The following is a 19213-nucleotide window of genomic DNA, read 5'->3' as shown; positions in this document are numbered from 1 at the left end:
TACAAACCAAATGTATTATCACTTTTTGCTATAAATAATTAACATTTCTCAATTCTTGTCTTGATCTTTTAATTCGTATTATCAAAATGATAAAATCGTTAAGAATAGGACCTGTTGTTTGGATCATAATTGAGAATATTCGGTCTCGAATCTACTTGCAATTATTATAATGATTTTATCATTGACGTTCGAAATCATTATTATGTTTTATTACTCATTATTTTTATTATCTTTTTGATAGTCAGGTTATCATCATTTATCATATCATCATGACCCGTGTATTACCGTACCCTAGTATTAAAGCATATACCTTGGATCATTATCATGATACAATATATAAAGTGGATTCATATTCTTGGATTATCATTCATTGTTGGATCATACAATCTTTTATAAACTTATCTGTGATTCTTAATGAAATTATCCTGTTGTAAAGCAATTGAGTATAGGATTAAATGGGTTTTTATAATATTTAAAACCCGCACTCCGGGGATGATCAGAGAGAAAGGGTTTTAAATATCATAGAAACCCCAGGGGAAGTGTTTTTCTGACAGGAAAAAAAATAAGAATATACGCAACCTTATATGTTAATATCAAAGGTAAGACAAAACTCATTGCTCGAACAACCTTAATTGATCGGAGTTAACCAACGTGCTTCTATAGAAGGGGATGTTGTGCGGCACAGGTATAATCAGCCGGTGACCAGTGAGGCAGACTTTCTATATCTAGATGTTGAAACGCTGATATATTATTTAACCATCAGGGGTGTTACAGTTATATCTCTAAGATACTGTAAAATTACCCCTGATATGCGAGATTCAAAACTGCCTTAAATCATCGCCATTATTATCACTTTAGATTTTCTCAAACGCTTCTGTACGCGGAATCATGATAACGACTTGTTGCGCAGATCGAGAAATCCTACATTTACCATAAGAATTCTTCTTTAATTTCAAATAGGTTTCAAACGAGGTCAAGAACTTCTTGTAAACTAAGTTTAAGTCTGATACTTTTCTGTAGCAGTTCGAAAGAAATTGGTGCGAAATTCCAATATATATTCTACTTATATTATCAGAATATATTGAAATTTTCGGGACGCTATTTCATGAAAATAACTCCGGAATAACAAATAAAAAAACTTTTCTTTAAGCATTAAAATCTATTCCAAATGATATCTTTTAATCCTTTCCGAACTTATTTGATTCTTTCAATTTACAAGACACCATTCTAGAAATTTACAGTGTAGAGAAATATATTTCGTGTGTACCTGATTGCCTTTTAAGTTTCATGCATTTTTAATTTTCAGCGCCGGGTTCTGTAAAGTGAATCAGGAAGAAAAGTTATATGAATACGCATCATGTACAACACCTGATCTTTTCCGACTGAGCAACCAAGGCTATGGACTGGATGTGGAAGCGTCTGCTAAAACGGCTGGTGTGGCCGAGGATGACTTCTTTCCCGTGTTCAGCGCACAGGACCCAAATTCCAACTGCACTTACTCTAAGTAAGTACTTTTTGCCATTTACATTTCCAATTTCTTTTTTAAATTTTAATTACTTATCAATTGATTCACACTATATCAACGATAAGTTCCAACTACAGATGTGAAAGGATGGTTGATTTGGTGCATTACTACTAATGAAACATTTTGATAAATATATCTGCTATCTGTTTTAGGGTGAGCCATAATATCACCACTCAGTGCTGTACTGGATATACAGGGCCTAATTGTGACGATGGTGAGTTTTAGAGAAAATTTTTGGGGATCCTATAATAAGACAGAAAAATCTTTGTGACCTTTGAAAACTATTGTCTAAATTTGTTTTTTATGCCATAAGTAGAGCTAGACAATCGTATAATACAATGTACATTTGATTAATTTCGACTTGGCTTGGCAAGCTTAGGCCTATCATGGATACGTTCCATGAGAAATATGATGTTACAGTGTCCGATTAACAAACAGATTGTTAATAACGCAGCTTTTGATAGCAGCTAAATCTGAAAGTACCATTCATAACCAACTAGAGGAAGCCCACCACCTTTCCTTCAAGAAAATTTAGGCTCCCTCTGAAAATTTAGATGACTGCAATGACTTGTTGAGTCGCTATAGTTGAGCCCCCTTCAAAAAATTGGTCCCCCCTGGGTTACATACCTACGGACCTGTTCATAACATTCATGCGTACGGCCTTTACGAAACTAATAGAAATACTTTCCCTATACCTATTCCTGACAATCATTCTTTACGGCAGTATATAATGGCCTAATTGTGCTTCCGTAACTCAGTTACTTACGTAACTTAGCTAGCACTTCCGAAATATTGAAACTTTGAAAGTTTATTTGATGAAGAGCAATTATTTTCCCCAATGTGTTGAAATCAACTTGAACAGCAGTTTCCTATGGACCAATAACACGTGTTACCCTCTTGTTCCAATGGAAATCAAGTGGAAGGGAATTGAAGTATGTTACGATTCTAATGATTAAGGTAAAAAGTTACCCGAGAATAAAATAAATTTTACATTCGCTGGACTAGTGGGGTTTCTATATGAGCCACGTCTTTGTGATAGAATTTACCAACTTTACTGATACAGTCAAGTAACCTAATTTCGTGGAAACCTATTATTCGTGGATTTTCGGAAATGATTAATAATTTACATGAGCGACCTTGCGCGACCTCCGCGTTAGTTTGTTTTAATAAACATGGGTTTTCTCTACAATGTCAGCTAGTAGAATGAATCCAGTAGTTTCAAGCAAGGTAAAATGTATTAATGTATACTTTGACAAATACAAAATGGCGGATTTCACTTATTACCAATCGTCACCATTTTTTATCGGCCGAATTTCCTTATAATCCAGAGTGGTTATCGGAATTCCAAGTGTCGTCTGCTAGAATGTAGTCCAACGAATGAAGTCACGTGATCAACTAGCGGATTCCGTGTCAGCAGAAAATTTCTACGGAACACAAAGTGGGCCGTATTCTTATGTTGTTTCAGTGACTTTTAGCAATAAATCACGCTACGTATCTTATTTTGTCAGTCACTATTTTTTTTTTTAAATCGTGGTTCTTTGAAGGAATTGTCACTAGTTATAATGAATTGATATTAAAGATAAATACTAAGAGAAGTTAATTATACCACCCGGTATCCATAGAACGTGTTTTTCTCGACTTATTTATAGATCAAACATTGTACACGAAAATAGGTGACGCATTCTGCCGCCGTTGCCGAGTTGGTTGCTCATGAAATATGGGTCAAAATGAAGGACTCATAAAGAAAATCGAAATAAACCAATTTTAATTATTTTGTAGAATATCTGAGGAAACATCTAAGACACATATTTTTTATTTCGTTTTTTTAACTTTGACGAAATTCGGTGTTGAATCCTTATATCCACGAAAATAGGTTACACCACTGTATTTGAATTTGATATTGATCATCGCATTCAGGGTAAAGTAGTCGTATTTCGAGCAATCGGGTTATTGATGTCTAACAGAAGAACTGTTGTATATTTTATCACTAAATCAGGAGCATTGTAATATGATTTCAGCAACATGTCAACCAGAGTGTGTACGGGGTAACTGTACAGGACCTAACACTTGTTCGTGTCCTGATGGTTTCAGAGGCAGCTACTGTGAAGAAGATCAGAGTGGTAGGTTTGATAAATGTTACTTTAATTTCATATTTTTTCTGAAGGTAATAACTTTTAGAGCTCCATAGCGGATTCTTCAGGAGCATTTATAGTCCTTTTAGGTTAAGTTGCATTTTTGATTACCCCTGCTAGTGATTTTGAAATTAAATTGAGATTTATGTCCTACTTTTCTGCACCATGTGGGCTAATAAAGACGGTACAAGTGATTTAGAGGAAGGACATATATAGTTTCTTTGCTATCAGTGAATCATAAAGAAATTTGGGAATTTACAGTGCTTTTTCCGGTAAAATGTAAATAATCGCCCAATCTAGTACCTATTGCTCCTTAATCACAACATTGTTTATTTTCAGCTGTAACTGATTCCTTGAAGTACTGTTATACCTCAGAAGCTGGTTGTAGTGGTGTTAAAACTGGTGGCAAAGCTGCAGTTATGTCATTTGACGCATGTTGTACAGCAGGAGGCTCTGGAAAATTCTGGGGTTCCAGTTGGGACAATAATGACTGTAGACAATGTCTTCAAGGTTGGTTTTTTAGGTAGATTTATTCAGTAAACACGGTTGACTCTCTGAATAGAATGCAGAGTTGACAAACCCAGATGGAAAGTTATGTTGTTTCAAGATTTTGGTATCATATTGAGTAAAAGATGAACATAGATTGTACACTGAAGGTTTCAGGTTGGATTCTTGTTACCATGTGTTGTATGTTGATGATTTAAGCAATTTTATCATGTAGTTTTTCTTACCAATAAATTATATAAAGACTAGAGGAGTATTATATTTGTATTTTTCATTTTAGGTGATGTTCGCATCATCAACCAGACTGCTGATATCACATTTAAGAGTTGTATGGCATCCGGTGATTCATTATACCGAACATTTGACGGGGTTATTTACAATTATAAATCAACTTGTGAGGTCTTGTTGACTCAGACTGCTGAGTGGAAAGTCACTGCCTCGACAGACTGTAATGCAGAGTCCATCTGTCAAAAGGTAAGTCCATCAGCCTAAAATAGAGACCATCAGTAGTCTCCGTCTGATTACAGAAAAGTACATCTTCATAACGGCAAGTCTATTAGTTAAAAGGATGGCGCGTCTTCTAAATGGAGAGTCTGTCTGCTTAAAGGCAAGTCTGTCTGCTAAATGGAGAGTCTGCCTGCTTTAAGGCAAGACTATCTGCTTTAAGGCAAGACTGTCTGCTATATGGAGAGTCTTATCTGATCAATATTTGTAAATGCTGCAAGACACGAATCATTTCAAGACAAAACATTGTGACTATAATTTCAATCTGTTCTCAATTACAGAAAGTTCATATTAGAGATAATGTAAATAGCCATTTTATCGAGTATTTGGAAGGAGATGTCTACATCAACAAAGTTAAATGTCCAGTCACTCAAGAAACAGCCTACTCTGACTCTAGTAAGTTCTTTTTCAAAATTTCTCAACATACAAAAGTACCAAATTGAATACCAAAGAACTATACTTTTGCACAGCTGCAGTAGAGTGACAAATAAGTCCTTCTGTAAATTTGACTTCTGCTACATCTGTTATAGTTTCTCTAATCAAGAAACATAACTGAATCTTCTGAAAGTTTACATCCTTATGCAGCATGTTGTTAAAAGTTTAATACAGGACTTTGATTCCGGTAGAAATGTTTGAATCATGTTTTAAATCAAACAAGCAATACTGATGTCATATCTTGTGTGTTTCTAGGTGTCAATGTTGTACAGACCGGTGATGCCATGTACATCAAACATTCACTTGGCTTTACTGTCAGAGTTGACCGTTTTGGTGCTGTTTATGTGACAGTTCCTAAAGCTAAACGCGGTGATTTGACAGGAGCTGGTATGTGTGGAGACTTTGACTTAGATGTCAGTGGTAGGTATTCTATTTTGATATTAAGTACCCCCAAATTATTTCACTGACTCCACAAAGTGTAGTGTACTGTTGCTATTCAATTATAATCAAGTTAAGTCTGTGATATCAAAAATATTCTTTGGTTGTCACTTATTAAAGATATGAAACTTTTATTTATTACATTTATATTTAACAAAATTATTTATGGAGGATAGGAACTTCATTTGACTGAGTATTTCATGGGATAATGTTTTTTTTTTCCAGATGAAGTTGCCTTAGGACAAGATGGATTTAAAGCTAAAGAATTAGGTGATAGTAACCTGGTTGAAAGTGGATCTGTAAGTATAATATGATAAGAAATAACTTAAAAATGAAAATGTGGTCTAGTTCTTTAGACTGAAAGCTTATTCTGCATTCACTAATATATTGGTGATTAGATTAGTTCTGTTTTTTTTTTGCTTTGCCTGTAATCTATGGGCACTTTTATGAGACCATCATTAAATTTTGTCTTACAAACATTCATAAAGGGGATGTATGAGTCTATTTATTATTTTAATTTCAACTTATATGTTATTTTCAGTGTGGACAACCAATGTTGGTCTGTTCTGGTGATCAACTTGAGAAAGCAAAATCTGAATGTTCATACCTTAAATCATCTATGTTTGCTGCCTGCCATCCATTGGTAAGAAACTGAGCTATTTTTATCAAGATAAGAATGATAATTATACGAATGGTGTCTTTGCTTTTCAAACCATGTTATTCTCATTCATTCATGCTGTTATTACCAATATTATGAGGTTGTTGGCCACAAGTACCTTTGAGATTTGTTAATACTGCTCTGATTGACGACAGTCTGAACAGCCACTTTTTTGTTTATTTGTAGAAGAACTGAATGAATTTTAATTCAGAAAAGCACTATTGATAGCTGAAATAAAGCCCTTACGGCTGTTATAGCAAAAACATATAATGAGACCACTATCTCTTTGAGAATGTTTCCTGTTAATTTTGTTTGATGATATTCAATTTTGATGATATTTTTTAGGTTGATGTAAACTCTTACTTTGAAATGTGTAAAGAGGCCTACTGCTCTGCTGCTATTGTCAGTGTAGAGTCAGCTAATGAAGCCAGATGTAATAGAATTAAATGGTATGCTACAGAATGTGGTTTGAATGATGTTATTGTCAACTGGAGATCTACTCACTTGTGTCGTAAGTCATTTTTTCAATATTTCTTTTGTTGGATATGCTGATTAAATTTGTTGTTTTGATTATAAATGACTGTCTACATTGTATACTTGTTTTATCCTAACTCTTAATTTGAGAGCCAGTCAACTGAATTATAATACCTACCACCTTACTAGTTTTATTGAAGTCTGTCTGAGTAGTAAATATTTGGTTTTTCTAGCTATTGAATGTCCAGCTAATATGGAATATTCACAATGTGGCAGTGCCTGTCCTAAAGGCTGTGGTAACTACTTCACTTCAATGAGTAAAACTGAATGTAATGAATGTGTACCTGGCTGCCAATGTAAAGCAGGCCTTGTCTTACATAATGGAGCTTGTGTTACTGCTGACAAATGTACCTGTATGTACAACTCTCAAGTTTACAATTATAATGCTTCCATTGAATCTCACTCTACTTGTGAATCATGGTATGTACCTGTTTATACATTTCTATTTTTGCCTATACATGTATTTATGATATGGCAACTAGGGTAGCTCAGAGATCTGATTTGACATCTTGTTGAATGATTTCTTGTCAGCTATGGTAGACAAAGCCTCTATTTTATGAGATTAGAATGATGTTCTGTATGCTATGGATAAAGATTTTCATCTTTTTAAAGAATAAAATTTTCTGTGCATTGCAAATTTTGGTTGGCCTGATCTGCTGTATCATGAATTACACTATCACCATCTGACCATGGACCACAATCATTATTTCTGACCACACTTGTATTTTTATTATTTCAAAATTATTTTCAGTACTTGTGGTCTGTATGGTTACTGGACATGTCTTAAGAGACCATGTGGAGCCACTTGTGAAGTGGTCGGTATTGGTTATACAACAACATTTGATGGTAAAAATATTTATTTGGGTACCAATGATATTGGATGTGAATATACTCTTGTAGAGGTAACTATATACATTTGTATTTCTCTGTAGATGGCATTGTTTCAAGTCATTAACACAGGTTTATATAATTCTAAGACTCATTTCAAGTTTGCATTTTCATATATGGCTTCAATTGCACACATTTATTATTCTGGAGGCAAACTTCAAGAAATTAAAGTTTAAGTGTAAACACTTCACATGTTATTTTTACAGACCTTTAACTCACAAGACTTGAAAATTACCCTTGATACTAGCAAATGTATTACTGGCATGAATGCAGCTTGTGTACAAGGCATTAAGATTCAATACAAATCACAAACTGTTGAACTTAAAGTCGTGAATGGTGCTGTACAACTCCACGCTGGTAATAGCGCTGAAAAGCTTCCCTACTCTGCTGGAAATATCTATGTCAAGAAGGTTACATCTATCTACTATGTCATCGAAGCTCCAGATATCAGAATCTTGTACACTGATGTAGGTCGTGTAACAGTCAAACTCAATCCCTCTTTTGTTAATGAGGTAAGAATATTTTGATTTGAATTACTGCTTAAGAAATGAACATAGATTAATTATTATTATTATTACCGTGAAGTACCATGACATTATAAAAGACAGGGCACAATATTACCAAATAATTTGCATAATATAAACTTGTATGCATCATTTAATCATTTCTGATGTGTTTTCCTCACAGGTAAAAGGTGTTTGTGGTAAATTTAATCACAATCAACAAGATGACTTTGAAATGCCTAATAATGCTGGTGGTACTGAAGATGAATTTCTCCAAGCCTATTCTCAAAACAATTGTGGTGTCAAATTTGATGTATCTGCTGTTAATACTGCTATTAATCCTGAGGTAAGAATTGTTTTCAAATAGCTAATTTATAGAAATTAGACTGGTAAGAATTGTTTTCAAATAGCTAACTTATAGAAATTAGACTGGTAAGAATTGTTTTCAAATAGCTCATTTATAGAAATTTGACTGGTAAGAATTGTTTTCAAATAGCTAATGTATAAAAATTAGACTGGTAAGAATTGTTTCCAAATAGCTAATTTATAGAAATTAGACTGGTAAGAATTGTTTTTAAATAGCTAATTTATAGAAATTTTACTGGTGTTTTCAAATAGCTAATTAATAGAAATTAGACTGGTAAGAATTGTTTTCAAATAGCTAATTTATAGAAATTAGACTGGTAAGAATTGTTTTCAAATAGCTAATTTATAGAAATTTGATAGGTAAGAATTGTTTTCAAATAGCTAATTTATAGAAATTAGACTGGTAAGAATTGTTTTCAAATAGCTAATTTATAGAAATTTGATGGGTAAGAATTGTTTTCAAATAGCTAATTTATAGAAATTAGATTAAAGTTGTTGCTTTCAACAATGCATGTGCCATTACACCATCAGAATCAAAACATGAGAGTTTTTAACATGAAGCCTCAACTTGGTAATTTTGTTACTTCCTAAAGTGAACAGTGTAAGTTAGTGCTGGGTATTGTCAATCATGCCACCATACAATACATATTGAGATACAATGGTCATGATACGATACGATACATATTGTGATATGGATTAATGGGATAAAAATTAACACTTTAACTTCTAAGGTTCTATATATATATTACTTCTTAACTTTATAACTGTGATATTTGGTAATATAGTTGATAGAAGTGGTTAAGTAAGTTTCTAACTATTTCAATGACAAAAATTCTTATATCATAAACCAACTTTTAAAAATCTAGTAAAAACAAGTAGAATATTTGTTTTAAAATCATACCTGAATTTGCATAGATACCTTTGCTGGACTGTTTGTCCAGTGTGTAGTCAAGCAAATGTTACATTCCATTTTTTGTTATTTTGTAGGGTGATACACTTGTAAGTGAAATAAGAATTTTTTCATAATTTCAAAACTTATATATTATTGAAGCAAAATTTACTCCTATATTTAATTCCCTATTGAGTAAAAACCAGCACTTTTTTTTGAAAACAATAAGCACTCTTTTTAGAAAACATTAAGCACAGAAAACAATAAGCACTCCTTTTAAGAAAAAAATAAGCACTCTTTTTTAGAGAAAAATAAGCACTCTTTTTAGAAAACAAACAATAAGCACTCTTTTTATATCAAAAAATCAGCACAATTTTATAAGAAAGAAGAATAAGCACAATCATTTTTAGAAAAATATAAAAACTTTTTTTTTTGAAACAATTTGCACCTTTTAAAAAAACAGTTAAACAGTTACTTTTAAAATATAATTTGTACTTCTTTTTAATGACAATTAGCACTCTTTTGAATATGTTTTTGAATTTGAATACAAGTTGATTTTGACTGCTACGAAGGAAGAATTGGATTTATCTCATGTTTAAGTGCATATCAATTTTACTTCACTTCATTTTATTTGCTCCATATTCACTCATAACCAGAGTTTTCTCTAAATGTGCTCCTTTTAAAAGGACAATCTTGATAGTTAAGGCCAATCTGATTTTTCTTTTAAATTGTGATGATAACCTCAGCAGGAGAATTTATATTCTAACATCCCTGGCTTGTATGTTTGGATTTCTTTTATCAAATCCCAATTAGTTGTTAAGTTCAGGAAATAAAATATTTCAATTTATTATTTTATAGAGTAGCGCAATAGAAGCTCTGTATATTGAAAGTGCATGTAGCTCAAAGATACCAACAGAAAGAAAGAATAGTTTGAAAAACTTGGTAGAAACATCTGGTGATGCTTCCAATGTTTGTCCTGTAGTCTTTGCTTTAATGAGTGATTGTAGTATTACTGGACAACAAGTGACAAACCAAGCAGCTTTAAATACAAAATGTGGTATGTAATCTTTTATTAACATTGCTACAGGGTAGAGATTTACTTTTTTTCTTATTTAAATATGCTGAAAATGAATATTCATTTCATTGGTTCACTGACTATTTATTTCATTGGTTCACTGGATATTCATTTCATTGATTAAATGAATATTCATTTCATTGGTTCACTGAATATTCATTTCATTGATTCACTGAATATTCATTTCACTGATTCACTGAATATTCTTTTCATTGGTTCACTGAATACTCATTTCATTGATTCACTGAATACTCAATTCCTTGATTCACTGAATATGTCTTATCTTGACATTCACTTCATTGGTCAAAGTCTACATGTCATTAGATATAAAGTTTCTCCACTTATTTCATTTTCCATTCCAGGATCTCATATCAACAATTGTCCAAATGGTTATCAATTCAGCCATTGTAAAGAAATCTGTAATAGTGCTTGTCGAGATTATGCCCTTGGTCATAAGTGTGAGAAGCAATGTGTTCCAGGCTGTTCCTGTCCATCTAGTGATTTGCTTACTGATGATATGGGTGCAGGAAATACTTGTGCTAAATTAGCTGAATGTACCTGTTATGATATGGCTAATAATGTTGTTACTGTACCAGGAACACCAACACAAAGAGGTTGCCAAGAGTGGTAAGTTTCACGTAGATTCATAATTATATTCAGAATAGCAGGGTCTCTGTAGCATTTCTGAATGCAAGAAAAATGTTGTGAGTTTAATAGATGTTCAGTGGGAAATATAATAAGACTAATGTTAATAACCAGCAGAATTTAAACTCTGCAATTTAGTAAACAGGAATTGATTGGTGAAGCATTTCATATATATTTGTTGAAATCATTTCTTACAGCACTTGTGCCAATGCTACCTTGTCATGTGTTGATTCTCAATGTGCTGAAATATCTTGTCCTGCTGGTGTAGAAACAGTTGAAAGTGTTCCCACATCCTGCAGAACCAAATGTCCAGGCAAATTCGAAAGTAACACAACTTGTGCTGAACAAAGTTCTCTTCCATCCAGACGATGTTACTGTCCTGAAAACCAATGGGAAGATAAAGTGAGTAGATTTTATACCTGAAACAGCCAAGATTGTCATTTTTTTTTCAGGGATTTTCACATCTTCTGGTCTGCTTTTCGTTACATGTATTTGTTTTTAGTAAGCATTTATGATGATACCTCATGGTTCTGCAGTATTAAACACGTGGACCCTCTGAAAGAGGTCTTGAGTATTATTATATCTGTATTTACAAACTTGTAATGGAGTTTCTAATTTGCTCTTGTTTTTTTTCAGGATGGTAAATGTATTTCTCCCAACACTTGCCCCTGTTACCATATGGGACAATGGTTTAACCATATGGATACAATGACTTATAACTGTAAAGATAGGTAAGTACATTTTTCAGATGCAACATGGCTGAACTGCATTCTTTGCTCATCAAAAGTTTTGTCTATATTCAGGAAGTATCAAGTTTTGAAAAGCTCACTAACATAATACCCATAAGGTTTGGTTTTGTCTAGTGCTGTCATATACCTAATGGTGTCTGATCTAGAAATGTATTCTAGGAAGTTTTTTCTCTGCACATGCAGAAATGATTTTAATTGTGGCTCATATTTTTATTTGTTCAGTATTTTATAATTCATTTTTATTATCTCATGTCCTAAGACATTTTAACATAAATGTTTTTTTTTTTAAAACAGGCGATGTGAAAATGGACAATGGACTGTTACAGCTGAAATAGATTGTACTGGTGAGTTTTACAATAAATTATTGTGGCAGTAATATGTATACAAATATCTAACTGACTAAATACTGCTTTCACTATACTCTTTTTCACAAATATATATTGTGAGAAATGTAAGAAACCATTAAGAATGGCTTAAATGACATTTCATATTGAAGCTTAACTTAAACATAACTGGCAAGTTAAATTAAATGATTACCAGCAGTAGTGATAAATAATCTGTAATAATTAAAAATTTTATGATTTGTTTTAGCTACCTGTTGGGCTTCTGGTGATCCACATTATCAAACCTTTGATTCAAAGAGATACAAATTCCAAGGAACCTGTAGCTACACTTTCTTACAAAGTTTGAACAATGGCTCATCTCCATTTGACATTAAAGTACAGAACATCCAATGTGGCTCCACTGGAGTAGCTTGTACTAAATCCATTGAGATCAATGTTAATGATGTTAAAATAAGTATGGTTAAAGGTGGAACAATAACTATTGGTACTACACCATACACTCCTGATCAAGGTTTCCAACAGTTTGGTGATATAACACTTTATCCAGCTGGTGTTTTCATATTTGTAACATTTGATGGAGTCACTTGTATGTGGGATGGAGGTAAGAACATTACAAAACAATTTTTACCAATGAACGTGTTAAATGAATGTTTAATGAAAAAAAAAACCCAAAAGATGATGTTAATCACTGAATAAAAGAGAATATATGAATGATAATTAGTTGTATCCATAGTTGATCATCAATATCTATGAATATTTAATTTAAGATAAAAACAATGTTTGCTAACATCTGGGTAGAAGATGTATTTTTATGTTTTCCATGTTTGTGGATGGTTCAACATGGACATTTTTATTCAAAAAATAATTTGTATTTAACTAGGAACTCGATTTGCTGTACAACTGACTAAAAAATGGCAAGACAAAGTTCGAGGTTTATGTGGTAATTACAATGGAAATAGTGAAGATGACTTTACAACAAGCACTGGTATTGTTGCTGCCAACGAAATTGAATTTGGTAATTCCTGGAAGGGCTCTACTTGTGGTGACGTTGTTGAAGAGGCTATTCTCCAGGAAGCTTGTATGGTAAGTACATTATTGCCGTGGGTGTCAAATAATACTTGACCATTAAGATTTACATACACCAGTAATATACCCCTCTATTACCACAATGTGTCAAAGAATAAAAATTAAACAATCATAGTTTACTATTATTTTGAAAAATTCTGTGGTATTTGTGATAATGAAAATAAAATGAAACCTCTCCAAAGCACATCCTCTATAAACTGGATACCCCTGTAAACCAAAGTATTTGAAAAGTGCCGAATTGTAACAGCTCTATATGTACATACAATATATCAATGATTAATCTAGAAGTACTTTTGATGTTTTTAGACTGTTAATGGAACTTACAGTCCAAGAAAGAAGTGGGCAGAAAGCTCTTGTGAAACAATTACCAAGGGTATTGTCTTTGAGGCTTGTCGAAATGTTTTGGCTGATGAAGTACAAAAATACTACACTGAATGTTTGTATGATGCATGCGGGTAAGTTTTCAAATTTGATTGAACAGTTTAACTTTGTGATGTTTCTATATCGATGTAATCGATAGCATGGCCAATCATGATTGAGTTTTGTCAAGCCTTTTGGAGTACTTTAATACCTTACTTATATCATTAAGATAATTCATGCTTGTTATATGTACTTCAGTTGTGACCGAGGAGGTGATTGTGAATGTTTGTGTACTGCTATCAGTAATTTTGCTGAAGCCTGTAATAGAGCTGGTCAACCAGCTAAATGGAGACACAACAGACTTTGTCGTAAGTGTTTAATTTAAACTATTTCTAAGACATGATGTTTGTGGAAAAGTTTTCAATGTGCAAGTCTGCATCTCATCAGTTTTTCCAAGAGATAAAAGCACCAAATTTAGCTGCATGAATTTCAGTCACAAAGAATTCCAAACACAAACAAGTTCTAGTGATACTGGTTGAATGGTTGAAGGAATCTGTGTTGATTGAAAGTATGGAATCTTTGTTCATGTTTATTTATTTCTTATTTGACAGCAATTCAATGTGAATATGGTAGTGTATATACACCATGTGGTTCCCCTTGCCCTAAGACATGTGATGATCCCTTTGGTACCAAATATGGTTCATTCTGTACCCAAACGTCCTGTGTGGAAGGTTGTTCTTGTCCTGATGGATATGTTACAGAAGGTAGGTGTTATGATGCAGAATATTTTTCTATTTTTATTAGTAGGTAAAACAGACATATATTTCTAGTGCAAAAGGAAAAAAGTGTTTTTGCTTCTATCTGCATAATATTTTCTAGCTATTTAAATTGGTTAACAATGGAAATAGTTTATTTGAACTCAATATTGATATTGTTATTGTTTTCTTCTAGTAACTGCCAATAATGAAGTCAAATGTATGCCACAAACAGATTGTCCATGTTTCTTGGATGGTGTTAAATATGAACCTGGATCACAAATTGTTCAATCATGTATGAATTGGTAAGTCAGTATTTTTAGTTAATGCAATGGTCACAATCGTATTGTATCAATTTAAATTTGGTTCAGTTAATGAAAATTGTGTGTGTATCAGACTATATTTATCCATCATTTCTAATGTTAAATAGTTTAAATTTTTTTTTATCATGGCACTTTTTTCATTAAGTCTAATTAATTAGTTTTCACCTTTTAATTTTGTTTACAGTTCATGTATAAATGGACAGTTTAGTTGTGATGGTAGTAATTGTAGCCGAGAATGTACAGCTGAAGAATTTAAATGTGTTGATGATGGACTTTGTGTTGAGAAGAAGTATCTATGCAATGGTATCTTTAATTGCCGAGATGGATCAGATGAGGTCAACTGCAGTAAGTACACAATGAAATGTTTCTTTATGACTTCATTCAGTCAGAGTCAAACATCTATAGTAAAGATTACAATGAATATATCAGATGTAGAATGAGTAAAGTCATTTACAGTAAAACAAACTATATAAGATTTGCATGTATATGTATTTTGATCAGAATGTATTTAGTTGATTGTTACACCTTATTATCAAGATATTTTAAACCTTTGAAAATATTTTATTGTATAGCTACACAAGGTAAGATTAAATAAAACATATGGTTTTAAAAGAGTTTCATGACAAATTGGGTTGCTTCTAGATAGGTTATCAACATTTGATGCAAATGTCACTGTAGAACTATTGACATTACAAATGTGCATATTAAATCAGGGCTGCTAAAAAAAGTGACAAAAATTCTGTGTTTTCATGGAAGTGAATATTGTCGAGTCATCAGGCCTGGTTTGAATGTTAGAGTTAGATTGGGTTTGGAAATCATGCTATTTTTTAGAATGGTTATATAGACAAGATTTAAGTTGAATGTAACAAAGTAGTCACCATTGAAAGCTTTGTTCCTAAAGTTAATATTAGAGAACGCTATTTTTAATTATTTGATTTGAGATTAAGAACTGCATCTTTATTCATGCTGTTATTCAAATAACTATATGATTTTGCAAAATGTTTTGTTATTTTGCTGCATATTTTATTTTGCTTGTTATTGTTTATTTGTGACATGGGAATCAGACCAGATTTAGTGAAGTGGGGCACACAATATTATTCATGTTTAGTGAATTCAGCATAAACAACTGCCAAAATTTAGAAAAATAAAACATATTTTTGATACTCACAATTTATGGTGCTTGTGATACCTAGTGAAGATTCTATATACTCTTTCTGCAATAAATATAAACTCAACCATCTTATAATCTGGTTCAATTCTTTATCTTAAATGAGCTCAATCAATTCATCACTAGTAGCAGATTTAATCTGAATTTGTTAAATTTATGAAATATTGAATATTTAGATCTGATGTCAGAGGTTTTGTGTATTGTAATCAAATTGTTATTAAATTAGTTTGTACCTGGACTTTTACTATCTTGCTATAGAAATTTGTTTTTTTTGATTTCAAATAAATGTAAAGAAGTTAAATAGAAATTTTATGATAAAAATATAACAAAGCTTACAAATAGAATGGACTGTATATTGATGCTCAGATTTGTGAACATGAAAGATTAAGTAAATACTGTAGGGTCATGATTAACAGTTCACCTAATTGGCAAACTAATTTCTCAGTTTTAAATTAAGGAATCTATTGTTACAATTTTTCATTGCTAATCCTATCAATGCAACCAATTTCAGCCAAAGAATGTTTAGAAAATGAATTTACATGTGTTGTTGATGGACAATGTATTGCTATGACAGAATTATGTAATGGCATCAATAATTGCAAAGATGGTAGTGATGAATACAATTGTGGTATGTACTTGATTATTTCTTATATTTATCAACATTTTTTTTTGTTTCATTTTTACTCAGATATTTCTATTCTATATAATAATCTTACTTATTACACAATAAAAATAGCAATTTCCTGGAGAACATTTTTACTTATTTTATTTACTACTTTTTTCTCTGTGTAACTCTATTAATCCTAATGGTTTCATTATCATTCATTTGTATATTATAGGTGAAACTAGAACATGTAGTGAAGAAGAATTTACATGTAATAACGGAAGATGTGTACCCATGGCATTTAAATGTGATGGACACAATGATTGCCAAGATTTCTCTGATGAATTTAATTGTAAACGTAAGTAGAAATCATATATATTATTTAGTTTGTACCTTTGGTCAAAACGACAATAATTATATTATGTTATAATTATTATTACTTTATTATTATTATTGTCATTATTATTATTATTTTTCTTCTTATTATTATTATAGAATGTTATGTGTTGTTTAACTCTACTAATATTGCTTATTATTTTAACTATTAATGTTATTATTATTGATATTTTGTTTTTATTATTATTATAGAATGTAAGGACACTGAATTTATGTGTTCTCTAACTCCACTACAATGTATTGCTAAACAACTATTGTGTGATGGACATGATGATTGTGGTGAAGGAACTGATGAAATCAACTGTGGTATGAATATTTTCAATATTATTGTGAATTCTTTTAATGTTTGATAGAAGAAGTTCCATCTGCTCAAATGATTTCTGGAACATGCAAATTTTTGTCTGTCTATGTGAAAACCATGTGTTTGATTGCTACATCACATATACCCTGTGAAGTGAAAGTCCAAGTATGAATAAGAGTATTTTATACAGGAAATTATAAGATATTCAATAGTTTGACAAATATTTGACTAAACTAATGTCATATGAAATGATTGATAATATCTAAACCTTTTGTTTTTAGGAACCCCATCTGGTGCCTCTACAAGTAAGTTTACTTTCAGGAATCCTATTTTTTGGCTTAAAAAGTGCTATTTTAGAAACTAAACAATATGAAATTTTGCTCCTTATAAAAATATCTAGTTTGAATTTGATCAAATTATCAGACCTTCTTTATTCCTATTTCAAGTGGCCACTATTATGATTATAATATGTTCTTCTTTAAAGTGTCATGTATATCAGAAAATCAAATAATTCTGTTACTTTGTTTTTAGCTGCACCCTGTGAGAAGATTGAATTGGATGCTACCACAAGTGATTTACAAGTTACTGGACGTATTAATGATACAGTCCAATCTGTTGTCACATCAGCATTAAGACAAGCTTCAGGAGTATCAGATATATGGAACCCTACTGTTACATCAGGATCAGTGATTACTTTGGAATTTGATGTTAACACCCTACCAGATACACCATGGACAGTATTTGATGTCCGTATTTCTGTCAGAAATGCTGCTGTTGTTACAATTGAATACACCAATCCCGAAGGTGCTCTTATCAAACCAGTAAGTTTAATTCTACTATTATTTTAAGAATTCTTGTAAGAATTAGCAGTAAAATCTTTCAGATTGTCAAACTGTATATAACTAATTAATCTGTATCAAATAGTAGCAGTTGTTTTCTTTTATTGTATTTAGATAGTGGTATTTATTTTTAATGTCAGTTTCATACATCCTATAATGTCAGGATAAGTATTAAACTCATATTATGAAGCCTTATTCTGATGAAATAATGTATTAACAGGATTCAAGAAACCCTAAACCAAACAAAGATTATGTTACTACATACAGTACACCAGGTGGATTTGAAGTGAGCAAAATCCGTATATTTATCACTCCAGAAAGTAATGCTACAAACGTTAGTGTTTGGAATGTTTCAATGGTTGCCTGTTATGAAGGAGGTAACTTGACAATTACTTTAGTGTTTTTGATTTGAAATATTGAGTCATATCCATGAGTCTTATTTTGTAAAACTGGTATGAAAATATAATTAGTGACTTAAGGCCCTATACTAAATTGATTAAAGCTTATACTAATGTTTTAGATTAACAATAATCACCAGACAACTTTAATACAACCTTTTTAAAAAAATTACTAATGTCATACGAGCAAATTAAGCAAACTCACTGAATGGGAGCAGGCAGTTGACTGGAAGAATATTCTATATGAAATGAAAGTTTTTATTGCAGATGATAATATATAACATTGTTTTGCAGGAACCACAATCTCACCACCAACTACACTTCCTGGAGAAACAACTACTCCTGAAGTCACTTCTGGTATGTTCAAATGTTTAATGTCTTAGTGAGATTTCATACCATATCAAATCTTTTTGTTAATAGGTTTTCTAAAAGCTAAAATTAGAAATAGAACCATTACGAAAATCAGTTGTTTTTTACCATGCTGGTATTTGTTATTGTGATATAAAACTTGTTTTAGACTGAAATAAATGGCAAAGATTAAAATTGACTGTGGTCAATTCCAGTGATTATTTGTTTTATTTTGATTTATTTTTTGCTCTTTCAGAAGGAACAACACCCGGACAACGTGAGTTCTAATCATTTTTAGAAATAAATCTTTTCTATTTTGTGTTTGATTCAGATATCAACTTTCGTTGATGACAAGATGACATTGGGAATTTTCTGTTTTTCAATTTGTTTTTCCACCTTTCATGCGACCAAAGCAGACAGACTGTTACCTTTTAAGACTAAGTATT

The 19213-nt window shown here is 31.8% G+C and overlaps 2 protein-coding genes across 2 annotated transcripts; both read left to right on the top strand.

The window, feature by feature from the left end:
• Positions 1–13698: 13698 nt before the first annotated feature.
• LOTGIDRAFT_69638 (hypothetical protein) lies at positions 13699–14323 on the top strand (the record flags this gene model as incomplete). Its single annotated transcript, XM_009054330.1, has 3 exons — positions 13699–13730; positions 13894–14003; positions 14247–14323. Coding segments are annotated over 3 exons (219 nt in total), but the record flags the coding sequence as incomplete, so codon positions are not given.
• A 575-nt stretch (positions 14324–14898) lies between these two features.
• Positions 14899–17186, top strand: LOTGIDRAFT_68388 (hypothetical protein; the record flags this gene model as incomplete). Its single annotated transcript, XM_009054329.1, has 3 exons — positions 14899–15058; positions 16721–16843; positions 17074–17186. Coding segments are annotated over 3 exons (396 nt in total), but the record flags the coding sequence as incomplete, so codon positions are not given.
• Positions 17187–19213: the final 2027 nt, after the last annotated feature.

This window comes from Lottia gigantea, assembly GCF_000327385.1.
Source record: "Lottia gigantea unplaced genomic scaffold LOTGIsca_213, whole genome shotgun sequence".
NCBI classification, from domain to species: Eukaryota; Metazoa; Mollusca; class Gastropoda; family Lottiidae; genus Lottia; species Lottia gigantea.
Note: the sequence above shows the minus strand (reverse complement) of the source record. Positions and strands in the feature narration are given on the sequence as shown.